The sequence below is a fragment of the Phyllopteryx taeniolatus genome, chromosome 7 (assembly GCF_024500385.1).
Source record: "Phyllopteryx taeniolatus isolate TA_2022b chromosome 7, UOR_Ptae_1.2, whole genome shotgun sequence".
NCBI classification, from domain to species: domain Eukaryota; kingdom Metazoa; phylum Chordata; class Actinopteri; order Syngnathiformes; family Syngnathidae; genus Phyllopteryx; species Phyllopteryx taeniolatus.
Window position 1 is genome coordinate 23,173,029 of NC_084508.1, and position 16,014 is coordinate 23,189,042.

The window sequence follows — 16,014 nt, forward strand, 5'->3', positions numbered from 1 at the left end:
AAGAAAAAGGTTGTTTCATAACAAAGTGCGACATGTTTTTTTTTTTATGGCATATTAGACACAAACAGACGCATTTCCATGAGAGGTTTCGGACAGTATGAAGATCCTGTGCACATCTGCCACACTGAAGCACATATTTGCTTATCAAGTGCTCTCGTCAGCAATATAGCTTATATTTCCCTGGAGGACCAAATACAGTACATGCTGCCTCGACTCAAGCGCCGAGACTCCTGGTTTCTGGAGCAAATTAATTCCCTGCTGGAGAATGACTGTTATGAATGGCTTGGGTGAGAGAGAGGGATGGATGGGCCACTTATTCTTTTGCACGGCCCTCTGCTCTGAGTTAGAAAGATGCTGAGGCGTGTCCTACTTTTGTGACGGGGAAAAAATGTGGCTTTGTACAGTAGCTCAGGGGACTTTCCATGTGGGGCTCGCAGGGCTACTGTGTTAACACGCTTGGAAGCAAGACAGAGGGAATCTACTGAGGGTCAAACTGATGTACAGTTTGACCATGAAGCATGTGCATTCAGGTTGTTCAAATTCATTACATGGCGTTTCAGATGCACGCTGAAGGAGGGAGATGCGGTGTTGACTTGTTGGGGTGTGTATTACGGCCATGCAAGCCTTGCAATACCAAACAGTTCAAGACTTCTAGTCAAACAGCCAGCAAACTATTTATCCATCCATTTTCTATTGCGGATGTACTCATTAGGGTTGTGCGTGAGCTGGAGCTTATCCTATCTTACTTTGGGCAAGAGGCAGGGTACACTCTGGACCGTTCGCCAGTCAATCGGAGGGCACATAAAGACACACAGATTTTCACAACAACACTTATAGACAATTTAAAGTCTTCAATCAACCTAACATGAATGTTTGTTTGTTTTTATGTGGGAGGAGAAAATGCAAACTCCTCATATGAGGAAGGAAGGCCAGAGCTGAGACTTAAGCCAGCAAACAATTCACACAGATGTCTCACCTTTTCAACCTTCCTACTTACTGGTCAAGCTTTTTTTTATGCCATAACAACAGCGATTCAGACACGTTTTGTTTCTCTTTTGAGCATCTAATTGATGAATGACAGCAAAATCCATAAACTGACCTTATTAGTCAACAATTACACAGAGCTGTTCTAGTATTGTCAAGTTGTAATGTTTTGTTAGCCTATAGTTAAAGTGAGCGGTGAACAATGGTACAGCCATCAAACTTTAAAATTGTTTTTGTTTCTAAAGCAACATTGATTTCCATTTATAAGGGAAAAAATAATGGATTTTGCCATAATTTAGATCTTGAAATCAAGATTTTTATTTGTTTCAGTTAAACTGAAGACAATTCAGATAGTTTGGTAAAGTATAATCTTCTGAATCCTGGTGCGAACCAAACTAGCGCAATGAGACCACCTGACAAGGTGTTCTCGTTCCGCTTGCAAGTGAACTTTGGCGCGGTTCAATTCAGCTCAAGTGTGAATACTTTAAAACCAGCATTGACAGCAAGAAAAAGAAAAACGACAAATACTGAAGAGTAAAGATTGTCGCAACCTCCATCTTCCTGCCGGGCGCACTAATCAACGTTTTCTAAAAACACAATCTAGAAGCTATTTGTGACATCGCTGCTGGTAAAAATAGCTCAATATACATGAAAATAACCAATGTTGGAAAATGTGCGTTTCGTCACACAGTACTTCACGAAAACCTATCAGGTTGTGGCTTTATGCATATATTTTTTTACTGTTCTGATGACAAAAATTCCACAACACATACAAAACGTGCATGCACTGTATGTTTTCGTGTGCAAACACAGCTTATAGTAGACATCTTACATTCTGAATAACAAAGCAAAATCCTCCCGGTTGGTTATCTGGAAATTGTGACAACTTCAAGGAATCCTTTTTCAATAACAACGTGGAAAGTTATGCACAGTAAATTGATTTGTTCATTCATTTTCGTGTCAGGCTTGTCATGGCTTCCAATACAAAAATAACTGAGTCAGAGGATAATGGTCCCTACAAACAGCACCTGCTACATTACTCATAGTCATTTCATGTATTTTTAAAGTAAAAATGTCAATTCTTTCTTTCCAAAACTTCACAAACTAACCTGCTCTAACTTGACATATTTGTCATGTTGTGGCCTGCTCCACTTTAGTTATCTAGTGTAAAGTAATGTACACTATAAGGACAAAAGTATATTGACACCTGAACATGCCATCAACAGGAAGTGAAAATGGAATAAAATAAGGACTTATAAAAGCTTCCACATTTCCAGGAAGACCTTCATTCATTCATTTTCCGTTCTGCTTATGCTCACTAGAGTCGCGGGAATGCTGGAGCCTATCCCAGCTATTTTCGGGCGAGAGGCGGGGTACACCCTGAACTGGTCGCCACACAATCACATGGTACATATAAACAAACAACCATTCACACTACCATTCACACCTGCGGGCAATTTAGAGTCTTCAATTAACCTACCATGCATGTTTTGGGATGTGGGAGGAAACCGGAGTGCCCGGAGAAAACCCACGCAGGCATGGGGACAACATGCAAACTCCACACAGGCGAGGCCGGATTTGAACCCGAGTCCGCAGAACTGTGAGGCAGATGTGCTAACCAGTCGTGCACCGTGCCGCCTCCAGGAAAACTTTCTACATATTTGACATATTTTCACGTTTGACATTTTGTCCAATCATCCAGATAAAAGTTTGTCCGAACCATAGAATTTTCTATTCTAGTGCAGTTGTTTTTTAATCGATTAAGAGGTGTGGTATGATGTCTATCTATTTTGTGTTTGCTTTGCGCAGCACAGATATTGCACAACCTTCTCCAGAGGCCCTAAAACTATGTTTTTTTTAGATTTATTATCACCCACAGATGAAGACATTTCACTTCCTGCCCTGTTGCCATCTCTGAGAGGAGCGCTGTCTGGGAAGCTTTCAATCCAGTCAGGGAGCAACTGATTTCTCTCATTATTCTGGGTCCTGAACTAGGCAGGCCTATTAAATACCTTTTAATCAAGACCATGGTTCATTACATTGAGGAGACTTTAAGCTGTCTCGGTAAAAATAGCATGCAGGACCTCAGTCCACGCTCCTGTGGTTGACGAGCTCGGCCGTGGCAGAATTCTTGATGGAAGTGCCTGCATATGACAGTCGGTGACGGGGTATCAGTAAAGAATGGAAGCTTAGTGGACTATGCAAATTAATCCTTTTTAATACTGAAAGGCGGATGCTTGCTAAATCCCCCGCTGTAGAGGAAACACTTTATCACCATTTGCATCAAGCATTAGGTTACTGACTATTATTTTCACTACAATAATGTGCAAACATATTATGCCACCACTGGCTGTTTTATTTTACTACAGTAATTTTTATGTAGATAAACAGTCAAGAGTAGCACATATACAGTGAGCAGGGATTACCCGAACAATACATAACCATTCATTCATTCATTCATTTTCAAATATCCACAAACCTTTGTAGAGGCTTGGTGTGTGGGCCAAGGAAGATCCAACTACATTTTGATGAGGATCTGGACATAAGTACAGAATGTATTTTTAGCATTTGAGTTATTTTTTTATTATTATTTTTGATTGCCACTTCATGGTACGACATTTGTCGTGTCCCAGAGCTCAGGACACTGTGACACCACATTCATATGTTTTTCCTCCATTTTCTTCATTCAATTTTCACTGTAAAAGTTATGTATCTTCTTGCAAAAAAACCGAAAGAAAAACAAAAAGAAAAAACATCTGAGGAGGTTTGCGACTCACTGAATAATATGCACTCACAGAGATCTTTTCAGTTCAACTAAGGGTTTTGATTCTATTTACATAAAGCAGCACATACACAATAAATGGGTTGGTCGAGTGCAGCGTGAAAAGGCCTTAAGCCAGGGGGTGAGTGATAGCATTTCAGGGGGTACGAGAACATAGGTTTGGACTAGTGTTCGTCACATTTTTTGTAAATTGGGAATCACACTTTTTTATTGTGTTTATTGAACATATACAGAAAACAAAACAATCAACACAAGATAAACTTGTGAAAAATTGAAAAACTTAAGAAAAAACTAAGGCCCGTGGGACATATTCAGCCTGCGAGACCATTTGATCAATGTGCAATTCTCAAAATAAATAATTCCTCAGAAGATGTATTCTAAAAATCAGAATTTTTTTTTACCCACAAATGCTGATAATATATAATAAATAGCCATGTGTTGGCTTATTGTGCCATTATTTTTCATAAAGTTAGTATGGTTCTCAGAAGATTTTATAAAAACTGAAATGGCCACTGCTAGAAAAAAGATTGCCCACCGCTGCGCTCAGGCTTCAATGGAACCATCCACTATCCAGGAAAAAAAATGAAGTTACCAATTGCTTGTTCGTCATCTTCCATGACCCTGGAGGTAGCCTGCTAACTAACAAATAAACACAAATATGGCACTGAGAGAAGCCAAACAGTGCTGTATGATCACTTTTCCCAGATGCAAATCTTTTACTATGCCAGCCTCAAGCATCACCATGACCATTAGGGTAACTTAGTAAGTTATTTTTTACTCATATACTGTACCTGGAACACTTTTTTTTATACACAGGACTCACATTTTACAGATAATACAAGAATAGACACAGATAAATCAAAACGAAATATATACATTTCTAAGCAAATCAAAAACAATCAAGTTTTTGCTGGAATACCTACCTAACAGCTTTTTAAAAATGTCCACTGAAGAGGCAACTTTTAGCTCAAATGGATGTGCATTTCACAATTTGGGAGCGATAGACAACAAGGCTCGATCACCTTTAGTTTTTAATCTCGTGTGAGGGATAGTTAGTAAAAGGCAGCAGACTGCAGTCACCTAAAACGACAATAAAATGACACCAAATGCATCAACTGTGGTGGAGGAGCATGACCATTAAGGGCTACGTAAGTCGAAAAAATCTCGTCCTAGTTAACATTCAGTTTTAACTACCGAAGACTATCTACTTGTATGTCTTTTTGACATTTTCAAAACCAGTAAGTGCCCATTTCTTCCTGATGGATGAATCTTTGTGTCATGTACATTTCCCCATTTACATTTTTTTAAACAACACACATTGCCTACAGTCTTTACAGACTGATCCACTTCTGATCAGCAATAAACTCTACACAGATCTTCTCTGAGGGGACTTCCTATACATTATGATAATCAAATTACGTAATCACGTTGTGCTTAACAGAGCAAACAACCAAAGGCCTTGTCGTATCTCTTCCATTAATCCAAGATCTAGTTTGTGCCCATAATAGAACCACTCCCGTAATTACATTTAGTATAAATATAAAGCGTGGAGGAGGAAAACCATAACAAAAATTAGACCGCAATCAGTAATGTCAGGATTTTGGGAATGTGAGATGTGGAATGACAATGCGGTCGAGTATATCCTAAACTACAAAAGTACTACAGATTAACCAAGGGCCAGTTTCATATTCTGACGGTATGATAACGTGAACAAAAATATTTTACATAAATATATACAAAATATTGTTATATTATTATATTATATTAAAAAATATTTTACAGTATCACTGTATTGTAACTGCAGCTCTAAAATATATTATTTTTTATTTTTTGTTTAAATAAAAACCTTCTTCCATTAACACGCTCTGTATGTACATTAAGTGTAAAGAAGAAAATAAAAAATGATTTTTTTTTCTAAATAAAATCTCATTGTAGTACAACAGTAGGCTTTACACGATCAGAATTTTTGGGGCAGATCACAAATCATCGATCAGTGAGTTTAAAAAAACGATCACCGATCTGATCACAAGACGGAGCAATGTGTCTATTGAAATGACTTGTTCATTTACTGGATATACTTGTGTACGGTATACTGAGTATCTTCAAAAGTATTCTCTTGTCAGGTCTTGTATTCTAATCAGTCAGGTCAAACCAACGTTAAAACATGACAGAAATAATGGGTTCTAACTTACTGTAATTAAATTACTTTATTGTAATTAAATTACTTCACACACACCGAAACTTTAGAGCCTGAGTCGACAAAACGCCGGCATGTTTACGTACAACCGTTAGTGCTAGCACTAGCTTGCTAAGTTACACATTTTGTTGCCTGCTTACGAGCCGTATCATGTTAAAAGTACCTCAAGCAATCCTTGAATGAAAGTCCTCTCCCGAGCACCGGTGACCACCACCACATGTTTTTCCCCATTTTGTTCTTATAATACACTCTGCGCGATCCATTGTTGTTGTCGTCGCCATGGTAACAAGTCTATCCGGTTGCATTTGAGTTGACAAAAGAAAGCCCAGCGATCGTAAAAAACGGGATGCGGTGGTATCGGGATACAATATGGCTTCATCAAGCCATGATCTCCAACTCTCACTGGAGTGGTGAAAATCAGCACCTCCAAATCTGAGACCATGGTCCTCAGTCGGAAAAGGGTGGAGTGCCCTCTCCAGGTCGGGGATGAGAACCTGCCCCAAGTGGAGGAGTTCAAGTATCTTGGGGTCTTGTTCACGAGCGATGGAAGAATGGAACGGGAGATCGACAGGCGGATCGGTGGAGCGTCTGCTGCGATGCAGACTTTGTATCGGTCCGTTGTGCTGTAGATGGAGCTAAGCCGAAAGGCAAAGCTCTCAATTTACCGGTCGATCTACGTTCCTACACTCACCTATGGTCAAGAGCTGTGGGTCGTGACCGAAAGAATAAGATGCCGGTTACAAGCGGATGAAATGAGTTTCCTCCGCAGGGTGTCCAGGCTCTCCCTTAGAGAGAGGGTGAGAAACTCGGTCATCCGGGAGGTGCTCAGAGTAAAGCCACTGCTCCTCTTCATTGAGAGAAGCCAGATGAGGTGGCTTGGGCATCTGATTAGGATGCCTCCTAGACGCTTCCCCGGTGAGGTGTTCCGGGCACGTCCCACTGGGAGGAGATCCCGGGGACGATCCAGGACACACTGGAGAGACTACGTCGCTCGGCTGGCCAGGTAACACCTCGAGATCCCCTCGGAAGAGCTGGATGAAGTGGCTGGGGAAAGGGAAGTCTGGGCCTCCCTGCTAAAACTACTGCCCCCGCGACCCGACCTCAGATAAACGGAAGAGAATGGATTGATGGACAATGGCAACGCGGAGTAATGTCTTTTACGGAGCTGATCAATGACGTCATTGATCGGATTGGCGAATTATGACATTAAAGCCAATCAGCCAATCAGAATAAAATGCTAATTATCGGCCGATACCGATCAAGCCGATCAGATCGTTGTAAAGTCTATACAACAGTAACAGTATCGGTACTAATTTCTCCCTAAATTAGTACTTCCGTCTCTGTAACATCAGAGCAGAAATAAACGGATGTTAGCCATGCTAGTTAGCTAGTTACCTGTGAGTTTATGGAATTTATTTCATCAGTTGTAGACACGCTAACTGTCATAGCTGGTTACAAACGTTCATTTCAAGACACCATTAGCTGCAGCATAGTATAGTATATTAAAGTTATCCTGAATTTGTCAAAGAGTGATGGATGGCACACTCTTAAATGTGATATTGTCTACTGCAGATTGCCTGAAATGTTCTTACTGCTGTGTTGTTGTTGTTGTTTTTAACAGTTAATACAGTACAGGCATGCTGTCACACTTGTCTGGGATACTTTTACACCAGAAGAAGGATGAGAGAAATAGAAGACTGCAGTCTAGAATTGTTTTCCGAGCAAGCTCTGCTCAGAGTTCTATTGTTTAGCTGCCAAGTCGCCACGAGTCAAACAAGAATTTTGCATCGTTCATGAAACCCGACTCACGGCAAGACATTCGATCCACTTGGTATTGTATGTGCGGAGTCACAGGGACACTGCAACCATAATTGTGTACAGTTTACGTAAGCATCCTCCATCATTGAGCAGAGATTCAGAATTACAACCCCAATTGCAATAAAGTTGGGACGTTGCGTTAAACATAAAGAAAAACAGAATACAATGATTTGCAAATCATGTTCGACCTATATTTAATTGAATACACTGCAAAGGCAAAGTATTTAATGTTCAAACTGATCAACTTTATTGTTTTTAGCAAATAATAATTAACTTTTTTTATGCAACCACATCATTCTTTTTTGTTACTGTTATTCCATTATTTGTTTAATCAGTTATTCATTCATTTATCCATCCATCTAGACCGTTTATCCTGTTCAGGGTTGCGGTAAACTAGAGCCTATTCCATCTGACTTTGGGCAAAAGGCAGACTACAACCTACCTGGACTGGTCGCTATCCAATCCCATCAATCACAGGGCACATATAGAGACACACAATCTTTCACACTCACATTCACACTGCGACTGAGTGCAAATTAAACCCCAAGGCCTGCACCGAAGTCAGACCTATTTATTTATGTCGTAGAAGTGTTTTTTTATACAAATATTTACTGTTATTATGACTACTGTGTTAGCATAGGTTAGTGATGAAGACTGCAATTGGCTGGCGACCAGTTCAGGGTGTACCCCGCCTCTTGCCCGAAGATAGCTGGGATAGGCTCCAGCATGCCCGTGACCCTTGTGAGGATAAGCGGTACAGAAATTGGATGGATGGGTGGATGGATGGATGGGTGGAGACTATGTGGAGGTTATGTCGCTGTTATTGGAACGGAACTAAACCGAGACCGCCTGTAAAATGTTATCTAAGTGATAGTACAATCTTTTTGTGATTGTTCACAGCTTTTGTTTTCATGCCAGTGTCTTCTTGAGCTCAATAATGGTGCCCAGAGTGTAGCTCCACTTCCCATAGCCAATGTCACATCCTAAGACAGCAAACTAGTTGAGACTAAACCAACAGCGGTGCACACTCCCTTTTACCCCATTTGCTTAAAAATGGAATTACTCAACAATCAATTCCACAGAATTGAGTTTGTTTTATTATTATTATTATAATGTCCATCCCTCATATTTATACACAGGTTAGTCGTCCAAGGGAACAGTGATGATGGCATCAAATTGAAAGCCTCAACTGTGCTTTCAATCATTATGAAAAAAGATCTATCCCATCAAATGTAGCTGCTGCTTTGCATTTGAAGAATTTGCAAGTTGCACCTTATCTTAATGGCAGAAAATATCAGAGCACTGGCATGAAAACATCAAAATAAAATCAAAACATCATATGGATATGCACAGCATTTGATTACTTCCCATCACAAAACAGGCTTTTCAGTGTGCCGTAACATATAACACTGCAAAATCAGACAAGAGTTGTCGACCGCCTTTTCATGCATTTTCAATGAATACCGCATGCTTGAGTAATACATCATGAAAAATTTAAGTTTGGTCTTTAATGCTCTTGACTACTGACTCTGGAGTGTTTTATTATGTAATGAGAGTGCAAAGTATCTCTTTCAGTTTGCAAACTTGCATCGAAAATGGAGAACATACCACCAGAAGCTGGATTTTAAGAAAACGATATATATATATATATATATATGACATGAAAATAGGTTAAAATACTGCATTTTTTCCCCTGAGGGGGTGACCTACAGTAAGTACACATATTCAGTCTGCACTGGTGATGTAACACTAATTATTCTGTTTTCTGCAGATTGATGTCCGATTGGGTGACGTCACAAGAGGAGCGCGCATGTTGGAAAAAATCATGAAGTGTAATTCCCCCTTGGCAGAGCTGTTTACATGTGCGATGCACCTGCATGCTCCGCGTGTGCGTGCGTGTGCGCGCGCGTGCGCGTGTGTGCGTGTGTCTTTCAGTTTCCTCCATCCACAATAAATTTGGCTCCAGTGATGGATTAAAAGCATAAACATGTACAGGGCTCCTCAGTTTACGACAGTACCAACATGGGCGGTTTCGGGTTTACGAACGGGTCGGTTTTATGTTGGTGACCTAGAAGTGTTTGTTACAGAAAATATCAACTGTAATTATGACGTTAGTGATAGACTACATCGCATTCCGATTTACGTACATGTTCGGAACTTCCTCGTAAGCCGAAGACCCCCTCTATACATGACTACAGAAGATGACTTATGTGCTCTCAGCAGAACATTATACACCGCCCACATCAGATTTCAAAATGAATATGAACCAGACCATGATAGCAATAACAATAGTAGTGATAAAAGCGGCTCTTACCTGTAAATGCCCCTGGTACATATTGAGGCGTCGCAGATGTCTCCGTCAGTGGCTGCCGGGACTTGTTCCAGACTTGTCGAGGCTCAAAGTCAAAGTAGAAGTGGTGACATTGAACGGCTGTGGTCAAGTGAGAGGATGAGGAGGGTGCAGAGGCAGTAAACAGAGCGCTCAGGTGCTCACTGTGCACAGCAGCTCCGCCCGGCCACTTGAAACTCGCCGGCCGGCCGGGTCGTCCCTCACTCCGCAGCCTCAACGGGACTAAAACAAGTCTCGTTCATCCCGCTTGCTCCCTCCCTCACTCCCTCCCTCCCTCTCTCCCCTCCTCTTCGTCATCATCGCATTTGGGGTCTCCCGAGGGCGCCTCTCTCCTTATAGCGCGCTCGTCTTCCTCGTTCGGCCCGGTGGCCGGTGGGTGGGCGGACGCGGGCGCGGGCGCGGGCGCGGGCGCCTCCCTCCGTGCTGGCGTAGCTCGCAGCGAGCGCCTCGAGCCCTGCTTTGACTTACGAGTTTAATTCGCTCAGCGACCGAACTGGGTGCACTTGTATATCAAATCAGTTTTCCCCACTGAATTGAAATGAAACTAATCCGTTCCAGCCTCCACAAAAAAAAAAAAAAAAAAAAAGTGCTCTTAATAGTGCTCTATTTTGTCAAATTATCCCAAAACTTTGTAAAGCAATATACTGGTTTTCTTTTCAATCTGATTGGACAAAATAAATTTAACATCCCCATACACGTACTTATGAAGCTGTCATGGTCTGTGTTTTGGTTTGGGTTGTGTTTAGTTTTGTTCAATGTTTTCCTGTGTTCCATGTTTGTCGTGTGCTCATTAGGTTGTTGTGTCCACCTGTTCTCGTCTACTTTGTGTCGACCAATCAGCTCTCTCTATCCACTCGTCTTGTCCAGGTGTCCCTCGTTGTCTCATCAATTTGTTTGTATTTAGTTCCCTGGTTTCTTTCAGTTCTCGTCGGTTCATTGTCGTTGTCACATGTCTTGCCATGTGATTGTCGCTCAGGTATTTCACTAGTCATGTCTTGTTTCTTGTTTTGGGTTCACTCAAGTGTTTCTTTGTTACTTTGTGTTTAGATTTTGGACTTTGTTAATTTAGCATTTAGACTTTTTCATGATCTTTGTTTTCCTTTGTTTTTGGAATTAAATATTATTATTTTGAGATTCCCGCACTCCTGCCTTGCCTCCCTGCTTCCCTGCAATTGGGTCCACCATGTTCTTTCCTTGCGTTCCTCGCCTTCGCCCTAACCATGTACGTGACAGAATGAACCTACCAGAACAGGACCCAGCGGGAAGAACATGGCGTCACCCTGGACACCACCAAACTGCCTCCCACCGTCCTCAGCCTGCCATCCATACCTACTCTCCTTCAGTAAGCCCTATCGTTCAGTCTTTTCTGTCCTTTTCATCGGGTCCCCCCACTTGTCCTAGTTATTCACCATGCCCTACTATTTTACAGCCACATGTTTCTTTAGATTCTGATTTTTCTGATTGTGAAGATGGCCCTGATTTAGTTAACCTCCTGTCTGATTCTGACTCTGACACAGATTTAGATTTTTCTGGTTCCTTCCCAAGTTTATCCCGTCCTCGTAAGGTTTTTGTCACGTCTCCCCGTTTCCAACCCCAATGAGTCCAAATCCTTTCCCTCGGACCTTTTCTTGGGCACCCGTTTGGCCATCTACCCGGGACCGCCGCGTGGTGGCCAACGGAGGCGCCCAAGTAAAGGTCAAATTTTGCCCCCTCGTTTTTTTACCCCTGTTCACAAGTCACTTAATTTTTCACCTGTTCTCACAGGTTTTTCCACGGCTCCAATTAAGTCAAGTCAAACCTGCCACCATGTTCAGTACCAGCCATTTTTCCAAGTTCACCTTCCCGAGACCTTGTGCACTCTGCCACTCCCGTACCCTCTACTCCCAAACCTCAATGGCGGCAGGCTGAGGAAGCGACTGCAGGCTCCCGTTCCGGCTCCTCTCGGCAGCTGCGGCAGGCTCCCGTTCCGGCTCCTCTCGGCAGCTGCGGCAGGCTCCCGCCCCGGCTCCCCCCGTCCAGCGGCCGCAGGCTCCCGCCCCGGCTCCCCCGTCCAGCGGCCGCAGGCTCCCGCCCCGGCTCCCGCCCCGGCTCCCGCCCCGGCTCCCGCCCCGGCTAGCGGCCGCAGGCTCCCGCCCCGGCTCCCCCCGTCCAGCGGCCGCAGGCTCCCGCCCCGGCTCCCCCCGTCCAGCGGCCGCAGGCTCCCGCCCCGGCTCCCCCCGTCCAGCGGCCGCAGGCTCCCGCCCCGGCTCCCCCCGTCCAGCGGCCGCAGGCTCCCGCCCCGGCTCCCCCCGTCCAGCGGCCGCAGGCTCCCGCCCCGGCTCCCCCCGTCCAGCGGCCGCAGGCTCCCGCCCCGGCTCCCCCCGTCCAGCGGCCGCAGGCTCCCGCCCCTATTGCCTGGCCCCTGCATTACCATTGGGTTTTTCCATTTTTCCAAGTTCACCTTCCCGAGACCTTGTGCACTCTGCCACTCCCGTACCCTCTACTCCCAAACCTCAATGGCGGCAGGCTGAGGAAGCGACTGCAGGCCCCGTTCCGGCTCCTCGGCAGCTGCGGCAGGCTCCCGTTCCGGCTCCTCGGCAGCTGCGGCAGGCTCCCGTTCCGGCTCCTCGGCAGCGCTCGTCGAGCGGCCGCCACCCGACCCTATTGTCTGGCCCCTGCATTACCATTGGGTTCGGCACCGTGGCCGTCCGCCTGAATGGCCCTGTAAAGACCCTGGTGCTTGGCGTCCTGGACGACCTCCTGAACCGCTCAGCCAAGCACCTCACCTCGGGTGGCCTGGATGGCCACCAGACTGACCTGAGGGGTGGACTCTGTACCCTCCTCCAGGCCCCCTTCCGCCCACCCTGGGTTGGTGACTTTTTGGTTGTTGTTTGGGGAACGTCTGGGATCCGTTCCTTTAGAGGGGGGGTACTGTCATGGTCTGTGTTTTGGTTTGGGTTGTTTAGTTTTGTTCAATGTTTTCCTGTGTTCCATGTTTGTCGTGTGCTCATTAGGTTGTTGTGTCCACCTGTTCTCGTCTACTTTGTGTCGACCAATCAGCTCTCTAACTACTCGTCTTGTCCAGGTGTTCCTCGTTGTCTCGTCAATTTGTTTGTATTTAGTTCCCTGGTTTCTTTCAGTTCTCGTCGGGTCATTGTCGCTCAGGTATTTCACCAGTCATGTCTTGTTTTGGGTTCACTCAAGTGTTTCTTTGTTACTTTGTGTTTAGATTTTGGACTTTGTTAATTTAGCATTTAGACTTTTTCATGATCTTTGTTTTCCTTTGTTTTTATCATTGTGATTAAATATTATTATTTTGAGACTCCTGCCTTGCCTCCCTGCTTCCCTGCAATTGGGTCCACCATGTTCTTGCCTTGCGTTCCTCGCCTTCGCCCTAACCACGTATGTGACAGAAGCAGTGCAGCCAGGAGAGACGTGTGAAATTAATAGACTCTTGGGAATGAATTAATACCATTTTTTTTGTGGAACAAATTAGTCCTGTGGAACCGTGGATGAGTCGATAGCGCATCAGCCTCACACTTCTGAGGTTGTGGGGTTCAAATGGGCTCTGGCTTTCCTGTGTGGAGTTTGCATGTTCTCCCCTTGCTGGCGTGGCTTTTCTTCAGGTACTCTGGCTTCGTCCCACATTCAGAAAACACGTTTCTCAGGTTAATTGAAGACCTTACATTTTCTGAGGCCTCTTCAGACCCTAAGTGGACTGAAAGGAAATCTCTTTCAAATACATTTGCAGTAAAAGCAGCGAGAACAACTTAACTGTACTCAGGGGGCACTTCCAACAAAGAGGGAAATCATGATCAAATACAAAATACACATAACCTTGATGACATAGGTGTTTCTAGCCTATTTTGGGGGTGCTGAAGCACCCCTAATAGGATTCCCAGCATCCCTAAAATTTGAAAGACAAAATGTTTCAACTGTATGTCCTTTATAAACAACCTATAAAAGTGTACAACCATACATCCTTGGTTGAAACACAATATTTTGATGACAAAAATATAGCATCCCCCTATTGCCTCAAAAATGGTTTGCTCCACCTGATCCCTCCCACCTCTCCCCGACTGAGCTTTGAGTGCTTTACCTGCACAGAGCAATACAATACTGCATATTTCTTCACTCAATAAAAACCCACTATAATCATTACCAGTCCTCATTTTTTGTTGCATTTCAGCATAGGTCACTGTTCATGTAAGTAGGTAAGCAGCTAGCTGATGTTTTTTCTAGGTAGGAAATGTTTCAGGTGTTCAGAGACAGTACCATTTTCCTCTGTTTGAAATGGAGTGAGAGAAATAAATTGTGTCATGTGCAAGTGATGATATTAAAGCCAAGGTGCTACTGAATAGCTTACTAACTAGAAGCCGATTGATAGTTTTACTCCTTTGTAGGACACAGAGAGAAGAGCAAAAAGAGGAATTCACATATTAGTATTCAAAGTATTTACAAAACTCATTTTCTATTCATGTGTTTTACAATTAGTACATTGCATTTCAAATAAAAGTCCAAGCTCTATTCTTTGTACTCACTATCAGGGGCTGGTTTGCGCCAGAGAAAAATGCATACTGTTAATGTGCATGTGGAGGTGCTGCTGTATCAAAATGAGTCATATTACCCTAGAAACAGCTGGTGGCGCAGTTGGTTCCGCCGCCTCTTAATAAAAGACTCTCTGTGTTGCATCACTTTGAGAACACTTTTGATATAGTTTAAAAATTGCTATTTGAGGGAAAGAATCATGGGAAACAATAAAGAGAGCAGCCTCAAAAAACATGGCAGGAAGGTGTTAAAGATCTGAAAGCCAATGGGAAATCAGTCACCAAGAACACACTGGTACCACACTTCGGTGTAACTGACTGAAATGTTGCCGCCCGCCTGCTCAAAAAGGCACTTGTACAGGCCCACCTTAAGTTTGGTGGTGATGATCTAAATAACAAGGTGCGTCAAGAAAGCAGTGTAAGTGCTAAAAACACTACATTTTTGCGTTGCTTCACTTTCTCACCATTTTGAATTCAATTTAAAAATGAAGAAAGAACCTTAGTGAGGTTTGCAAAGTCGGTTGTAATTCCACAATTCAAGTATAGAGGAGCTAAACTATTCTCTGTTTTTACCAGCTGGCGTTGTATTAGGAAGTCTCTGAGTTGTTTCATTATATTACCTCCTGCAGGTACATCCATGGCTGTGCAATGTTCTAAGAGTAAAGCCTTGTAAAGAAGCTCATTATCGACATGTTGACGAATGCTTCTCATTTCAACATGAGGAAAATGTGGCTTAGCTATGTCATGTCCATGTGAATTAGTTGTACATAATGATGCCCTGGCTCCATTTAATTACCTGTGACACTTGAAGAGTCACAAGAGGCGTGATTCATGATAATCATGATAAATGCCTGATGATTAGGCATGCCACTTGCAAATAAGCATATTGGCAATATGGTTTGTGTATTCATGACACACCACCACATCATTCAATTCATTTAGATGGCAGGTGTAATAGATTAGTGTAATAGATTTTCTGAGACAAATCTGTGAACATCGGCGAACACAAATAGTACAGGGTGAAAATGATGAATGAATGTAAGAGTCCAAAATAGACAGGGAGGGCACATTTGGTAAGGCCATTAATAGGCAAATTTAGACTGCATGTCTGCCTGACAAAGCCTGTGATTAAAAATTAAGATTTCAATTTTGTCATGTCTCATCTCCTGGCCAAAATGGGACCCGATGTTTAAAAATTATGTGACATGGCCTTTTCAGAAAGATTGTGCATTTTGTGAAGCATCGTGATATGACAATGGAAAAATGAGTGCTAACTGCGTCCACGTTCTCATTAAACACATTGTTCATATGTTCATTATTCAGACTTATTTCCATGCAACCAGTGTCTTCAGCAACA

General features: G+C 43.3%; 2 protein-coding genes across 6 annotated transcripts in view; one reads left to right on the forward strand and one right to left on the reverse strand.

Moving 5' to 3' along the window:
• Positions 1-10,370, reverse strand: part of pex5la (peroxisomal biogenesis factor 5-like a) — a 109,215-nt gene extending 98,845 nt beyond the window's left edge. For all 5 annotated transcript variants that reach the window (XM_061778980.1, XM_061778982.1, XM_061778978.1 and 2 more), the window contains exon 1: positions 10,096-10,370. In XM_061778980.1, the coding sequence (XP_061634964.1) occupies positions 10,096-10,116 (21 nt within the window). In that variant the 5' untranslated portion in view covers positions 10,117-10,370. The remainder of the gene's footprint in view (positions 1-10,095) is intronic.
• A 589-nt stretch (positions 10,371-10,959) lies between these two features.
• On the forward strand, positions 10,960-15,314 carry LOC133480918 (uncharacterized). Its single transcript, XM_061779640.1, has 3 exons — positions 10,960-11,473; positions 11,896-12,508; positions 15,287-15,314. The coding sequence occupies exons 1-3, from the start codon at positions 11,401-11,403 to the stop codon at positions 15,312-15,314; spliced, it is 714 nt and encodes a 237-aa protein (XP_061635624.1). The 5' UTR covers positions 10,960-11,400.
• The last annotated feature ends 700 nt before the right edge of the window (positions 15,315-16,014 follow it).